This window comes from Cyprinodon variegatus, unplaced genomic scaffold (genome assembly GCF_000732505.1).
Source record: "Cyprinodon variegatus isolate N-32 unplaced genomic scaffold, C_variegatus-1.0 Scaffold49, whole genome shotgun sequence".
Classification (NCBI taxonomy): Eukaryota; Metazoa; Chordata; class Actinopteri; order Cyprinodontiformes; family Cyprinodontidae; genus Cyprinodon; species Cyprinodon variegatus.
Window position 1 is genome coordinate 962,024 of NW_015150502.1, and position 7,544 is coordinate 969,567.

The 7,544-nt window shown below is 36.3% G+C and overlaps 1 protein-coding gene across 1 annotated transcript; it reads right to left on the bottom strand.

Moving 5' to 3' along the window:
- Positions 1–105: 105 nt before the first annotated feature.
- On the bottom strand, positions 106–5,738 carry LOC107082268. Its single transcript, XM_015370867.1, has 3 exons — positions 5,592–5,738; positions 1,487–1,849; positions 106–1,349 (listed from the first exon to the last, which is right to left on the bottom strand). The coding sequence occupies exons 1-3, from the start codon at positions 5,656–5,658 to the stop codon at positions 1,150–1,152; spliced, it is 630 nt and encodes a 209-aa protein (XP_015226353.1). The 5' UTR covers positions 5,659–5,738; the 3' UTR covers positions 106–1,149.
- Positions 5,739–7,544: the final 1,806 nt, after the last annotated feature.

Below are 7,544 nucleotides of genomic sequence, written 5' to 3' on the forward strand. Positions count from 1 at the left end.
AATATATTTAAACATGAAAAAAAGTGGTTTCAACTTTTACTTTTATACTTTAAGTAATGTTACAAGCCGGTACTTTGTTACTTTTACTTGAGTAAAGAAGTTTAATCAGTACTTCCACTTTGACCAGAGTATTTTTTAACACAAGTATCTGTACTTTTACTCAAGCACGGAAAGTAAGTACTTTTGCCATCTCTGCCCTGCTTCAACACACCTGAATTAAATAATAAGGGTCATCGGCAAGAAAAGCACAACTTGCATGCATGCGGGGTTGGTTATTAAGCCATTTGATTCAGGTATGATCAGGGACACATTTAAAAGTTGCAGGATCCCGGCCCTTGAGGACTTGAGTTTGACACCCCAATTAGAATAGCACAAATGTGAATTAAACAAGGAAAATTGGTTTCTGGCAAATTAATGTGGAAAATGTATCATTGTAACAAGTTTATATTAAAAGCTGTGTAGGTACCCATTATTATAGTGCTTTAATTTGATATAATAGAAATTCAAATCTATGATCCAAAGTGTTCCTAATAGCTGAAATTTGACCACCTTATGTTCGGGAGCTGTTCTAATATTACCATAACTTTTAAGTGATAAAAACCTCTGTAAAAGAATAGAAAGGAATAAATCAAATTACACTGTTTTGAGTTTTCATGTGCATAAACATGCTCTGGAACAAATTATACAGCAAAACCATTAACAATTTCCAGGAAACAAGACGAGGTCACTCCTGTTTCAAAAGCCCATTAAGGAGCCTTATTTTTCTATGATTCGTAACTTCTCTAATGTTCAACAATATCATCATCTTCATTCATTTGTTCTGCCCTGGTGTCTCTTTATACCACCGCCACCTTTGAACCCCTACATAGCAGATGTGACAGTAAAACCACAGCAATCCCAGAATGCAAAGCCGTCTAACATCTGCTCCCATTCCCCATACAAAGTGATACATATTCCGCAAAAACAGTGAAGCACCTTGATATATAAACTTCGACTCATTAAAAAACAGTTCCCAATCTGGTTCACAACATAAAATGTAATTAAGTGAAGCAGAGTAAACCTTGAACCAAACCAAAGACTTTTCATCATCAGAAAGCTTCCCAGCCAGCAATTTCTGCGTGTTCTTCATTACTAGAGAGATCACTTAGATCACTTAGACAGTGTTCTGTAGCTCACCATAAATAAAGATCTGAAAAACTTGAATGTGGTTAAAGCCAGAAGAGGGACGGTTATTGCAACAACTGGCAGTAAGAGTGCGAGATACTCCTGGATATTTTCATTTTCATCTTCTTCGTCCAGGTTTCTTCTTGGGACGTCCCAGGTGTCGTCGTCAGCCTCGTGGATTTGATCTGCGGATCAGAAAAAGGTGATTAACAGCTGTCAGGGGGATTAAGACATAATATCCTAGTATAGATTATGTCTTTTTAGAACCACAAACACCAGATCTGAGAAGCTCCACTCTCACACTACCATCATAAATGCTCACTTTCTCGAACAACTCTTAGCTTTATGATCATGTTGGGCTCAGAGATCAGAACTGCTCTTTTCTGACGGTTTGTCACGGCTTGGACGACCCGACACTCATACACCCCGGTGTCGGCAGTTGTGGTGTTCTTTAGAACCAAAGACACTTCTCCCTCCTTCATCTCTCTGTCCAGCAGATCTACTCGGTCCTTGAAAGCCCGGTCCTGGAAGTCTGCATAAATATGCTTATCTCTGTAGAGAAAGATGTATGCCATTTTCTGGTCGGGTCTGCTCCACTCCAAATATTTGATGGGGTCGATCATGTTGGGAGCTCGGCATGGCAGGGAGACGCTCCGTCCTTCCACAATTTTTATGTGGATCTCAACTGTAGAAGATAGATTGGAAATAGAAAAAACAATTATAAGTTACCAATTCCAAATACAGCTTAGGAATTATTTTTTCAAATAAAAATTTGCTTTTTTTTTCAGTTTGGTGACTTTTTCATTCTACTGAGAGACAGATTATTCTGCTCTGATGAACAGGAGTGGTTGTCCTGGTGGAAAATAATACTGTGCATCCCATTAAGCGTGGTTGGGGGGACAGCATCATGATTTGCGTGGCAGATTTCCTGCATTAAGGACAAGGAAATTAATTAGGTTAGGGGAAAATGAATAAAGCTAAATCCTGGCAACTCCTGGAGGAAATCCTATCAAATGCTGGGGTGGAGGTTCCCCTTCCGGCAAGACAAAACCCCCAAAACTTCTTGGTTTAGATAAGGTTTGCCCAACTTCATTGCTTGAAAGCTACTTTGCTGCAACATTTGGATGCATCCCTGTTCTTAAAAACCCCCAGTTTAACTCAAAGCTTATTCAGGCCTTACACCGTCCCATAAAAATAAAATCTGAATGCCCCCCTTTGCCTCAATACATGTGCTTTAGGTGTGCAGCATTAACTGCAGTTCTCATTTTGACCAGTAGACAGAGGAGCAGATAAGATTCAGGAGGAGTTACATGGAGGTGTCTTTTCATTGTGTGTATAAATCCTTTTTTATGATAATTCCCTCTATTTTTTAATCCAGCACAGGAATGGCGTTAAACATCAAACATTCTTTTAAAATCTGTCTTCATGGTCTTTCTGTTTAAGAGGCTCCTCCTATAGGGCAAACATGAGCACAGATGCTGCACCTGCTCCCTCTTGGCTTTATTTCTTGGAGAAAAAAAAACTTATTTTCATTGTTAGGTAGATGATGCACAAATTGATGTCTCATTTAAGGTGATTGAATCCACGTCTCACTACAATTTTATGCTTGGAAGGCATAAAGGTCTGGATGACTCTGAAAATTTAAAAAACTAAACGAAAATAGGACTGAGATCAGAATCAGAAATACTTTAATAATCCCAGAGGGAAATTACTTTTGTTACACGCTCCAGTTACAGTTGCATATATATATATATATATATGCATATGTAAAACTATATCCAAGTAAAGTGATAAATCCAAGTAAAGTAATACGTGGCGTGCATAAATAGTGCAATTCATTAATTTTTTTGGATTTTTTTCATTAATTTCATAAATTTTTATTTTTCATTAATCTTTATTATTTTTATTTTTATTTTTTTTTTTCGGTGTAACAATAAACATATACCGAACCGAACCGAAAACCGTGACCACAAAACCGTGAACCAAACCGAACCGTGGATTTTGTGAACCGTTCCATCCCTAATATATATATATATATATATATATATATATATATACAATAATAAGGCACTTCTTTTTGCATAAATGGTAAATGTTTTTTTCAAGTCTGACCAAAGCGAATTACATTCAGTCATTCACTCACAGCCACCACCACCGTTTTCCTTTCTAATATTTCTGAAAAACCCCTAGCTATGTAAAGAAAAACAGCCATTTTAAATTCGGTTGATTTAAATGTTTACATTAAACATTTAAATAACGTATTTAGAAATTCAACCTGAGAATTTTTTTTTCTAACTGTAAATTTTAAATGAAATTAATAAAGAGGAATTGTAATTGTATTCAAAATTGATGTGCTCAAAATATAAACATCCTAAAGAAACCATTCAGAATGCAAACATTGTTTGCCAAGAGTTTGAATACAATTATCTATTCTCTCTGCAGGGTGAGATCTCTCTGCATCTGAATCAGATGATCAGGAAGATCAGAAAATGAGAGATGGAAACAGCAGTCATGACAGCAATGCAACATGCTCTAACCACTAGGCCACCACTGCTCCACATAAAGGGACTCAGTGTTTTTAATAGTTCATAGTTGAAGAAAAAAAATAAGAAAATCCCTTTAGGAAGCAGTGTGGGGTTAAGGGTCTTGCTCAGGGACCCAGAGTGGCAGTCAGTGGCAGCGTGGTACTTGAACTTAACCCCTCATACAAACGGACTTTTGTGAAAAGATGCTTCTCTTTTGGCCATGATTTACAAAAACATATTTTTCCAAACATAGACATTACATGACAATAAAGAGAATTTACATTGAAATAGATAAGCAAATCCTGGGGGTGGTCTTATTGGTTTTCCTATAGGCTGCTTTACTTTGATGGATTACTAATGTCAAATCATACATTTTTTCTTAAAACAGTAGAATCCGAGTAATAAATTCAGCTTTGTTTGAAACTACAGAAGTTACTTCAAAGCAAAGCAGGACGGAATTCAACATTATTACCTATTTATACAAGGAAATTTGAAATTGCTCAAATTTAGTTTCTCTTCATGGCAATTATGTGCTAATTTCTGTGATGTCTTACTAAAACACCTCAGTCAATAACTACTTGCTGGAGGAAAATGTACATTTTACCAGCTTACTATATGGTATATTTTTATATTATTCACATATGTTACACATCCGACAGTTGTCTGACATTTTGACAGTTTTCTTTAAAAAAAAAAGATATAAATGTAAATTACTCTTTCTGTGAAGAAAAATCCCTCTGAAGATATTGCTCTATTTATTTGGTCTTGACCCTTTTCCACCAAATTACGGGAGAATTTTCTTTTTGATTTCTGCTTCTATTGAAACACCTCTTTTCCTTTGCTTTTTTTGCCTTCAGTGACCCCCAATTGCTGAAAAAAACATCTGTTTTAAATAATTAAATCTTATTTAGCCAAACAGCATGTCCACAGTGTCCCTAAGCTGCATTGCCGTGCTTTGTAGTTCTCAGCAAAAATTAAAAAAAAATTCTATGTATTTTATGGACACATTTTGATAAGTGATCTAACATGCTGCTTTATTTATGGTTAGAATAACAATCTGTTTGAATGGCATCCAGTATTTTAAAAGGGCCACATATTTTATAGTAGATTATGACAGTCTAACCAAAGCTGACGCGAAGTGTTTACTGGCACAAAGTCTTTATTGATAACAATTAGGAACAGTCATGGTGATATAATCAGTTCTGAAAAGGGTGTCAAATTAAAATTGTCTAAGGTTTCCACAGGTTTCAGTATAAACAAAGGATATATATGTACACACACACACACACACATATATATATATATATATATATATATATATATANACCTTTCTTCCCCATACTGATGCTCGGTTTGAACTGCAGGAGATTGTCTTGACCATGTCTACATGCCTAAATGCACTGAGTTGCTGCCATGTGATTGGCTGCTTAGAAATTAAGTGTTACAAGCAGTTGGACAGGTGTACCTAATAAAGTGGCCGGTGAGTGTATATATATATATGTATGTATATATATATATATATATATATATATATATATATATATATATATATATGGGTGTGTGTATGTATATATATGTATGTATGTATACATATGCGTATGTATATTACCCACTGTACCACTGAGCAGCCCACTATATAGACACACACAAACATATATACTATACACACACACACACACATTATATATATATATATATATATATATATATGTGTGTGTGTGTGTGTGTGTGTGTGTGTGTGTGTGTGTAATGGAGATAGAGAGGAGAGGATGCACTTACACACACTGACCACTATGAGCAGCACTGCTTTCACCACGGATAATGCACTTTATTTTTTTTTTGTTGCTAACTTCGTGGTTCACATTAAAAACAGGATCGGACTAGAAACTGGGAGAAACTCACAGACTAGAGCTCCTGCCAGCTGGGATCCTGTAGATATCATGAGGAGAAAAACTGCGAGGCGCATCATCCTGGAGAAGCGACCACTGCTCACACCGACAGGTATACACGTCAGACAGGTGAGTTCTCGGTCCTGAAACACGAAAACAGCTTAAATCTAGAGAAAAAAAAACATTAAATACCATTTTACAATCAAACTTACCTATGTATAATGGCCGTCTGTTTACCTGCCTAATAAAACCAGCCTGACAAGGTGTCTAGGTGTGGAGTACACCTGTACAGTAGGAGGAGCGGCTGCTGCTTTCAGGGTCCGCTCGGAACTCAGAAAATCCCGCATTTGACAAAGAGCATCCAGAAAAAAACTCACGATTTTTTTTATACTAGAAAAATTAACTAGGATGTCAATGATAATGGCCGAAATATATATACTTACTTCTGAATTTCACTCAATAGACCAAGATAAAAATAGATTCAATGTAGATTATTAAAAACCCTTTTCACTCAGATGTAATGAATATTTCCTCAGTGTATGAGCTTTGATTTTTCATTTAATGGAGAAGAACTCATTAAAATCTATGATTAAAATTTAAGTCTGCGTTTTGTGCAAACCGTCACGCTTCTGAAGGATTGTTTCATCAGAGGTTTTAGTTTCTCCGAGGCGCCATCAATGCAGCATAGTGTCTGCGTGTTCATCAGACGGAGAGAGAGAGAGAGAGAGAGAGAGAGAGAGAGAGAGAGAGAGAGAGAGAGAGAGAGAGAGTAAACTGTGGCGAAATAAAACTGGTTCCTTGCGCAACAAGCAGTTTTAACTTTTAAAAACAACCGCAATTCAGCAGAAGCTGAAGTTAGTCAGCATAGCTGTCTGTGTCAGGTTAAAACTGGAAACCTAAACATCACATTAGTAAAATAATTGGCCTGAAATGTAAGAGTCCTTTCAGGTTTTATTTGGGATTTATTCAATTTTTATGGTTGTGTTACCTTGTGTGACCTAAAGAGGGCGCTGGTACAGTGTGTGAACGAGCATCCACAGCAGCAGACAGCTCACGGCTGTCTGTAAAATATGAAATATGTGATGTTTGGAGAAGTCTTTTCTCAGTTTCTCTGTTCTTGTGAAAGCAAAGAGTGAACAACGAGAGCCACAGAGGAGGAGAAGCTGCTGCTGAACTGACCAAAAATCTCCAGCAGGATGGATGGAAACAGCTCTACTGCAATCAATTCAACTACTGTGATGAAATACTGTAATTTACTTAATAAAAATAGAGTGATAAAATAATTACAAAATAGGAATAGAAAAAAAAATTACCACTAAAATGAACATGCGGGAAAGGCGATGTTATTTTATCATTTAATTGTTTATATTAACACTGAATACTGCTTTTAGGCCTAGACATTTTGAAATGTTTCCCCTGGGGAGGAGGCAGTTTCCTGGATCTCTAAATATATGACATCATCCATTAATTTATTACTCAGGGGCCAATATGCTCACACAGTGACACACTTGTACTGTTATCAACTTTGGAAAATAGGGACATATGACTCTTTTATATTTTCCCACATCTGGAAACAGAGTCCTATCCTTTTCTAGCTCATCTGTAGCCTCCCCCCCCCCCACCACATCCCTCATGGGGGTCTTTTGTCCACAGGAGAAAATCCTAATTCACCTATTTCTCCCCAGCAGAAACTGTTACATTTTCCCAATTTTATTCTATATGTGAACTATATTCAGTTTAAATCTGTGTAAAAATGCCTTTATTTTTATTTTCCTTCTAGTATTTTGATCCAGACTTATTCTCCCACAGATAGTCTTCTATTCTAATGTGTATTCTTGTATCCTTTTCTGAAATAAAGAATTTTGTCTTCTACACAGCTAATATTTTTGTTAGAATTTTTCTTCTTTATTGTGAAAATAAGGTTAAAAAGTAAACTCCATTGCTTGGGCTGAAGAAAACACTTGTT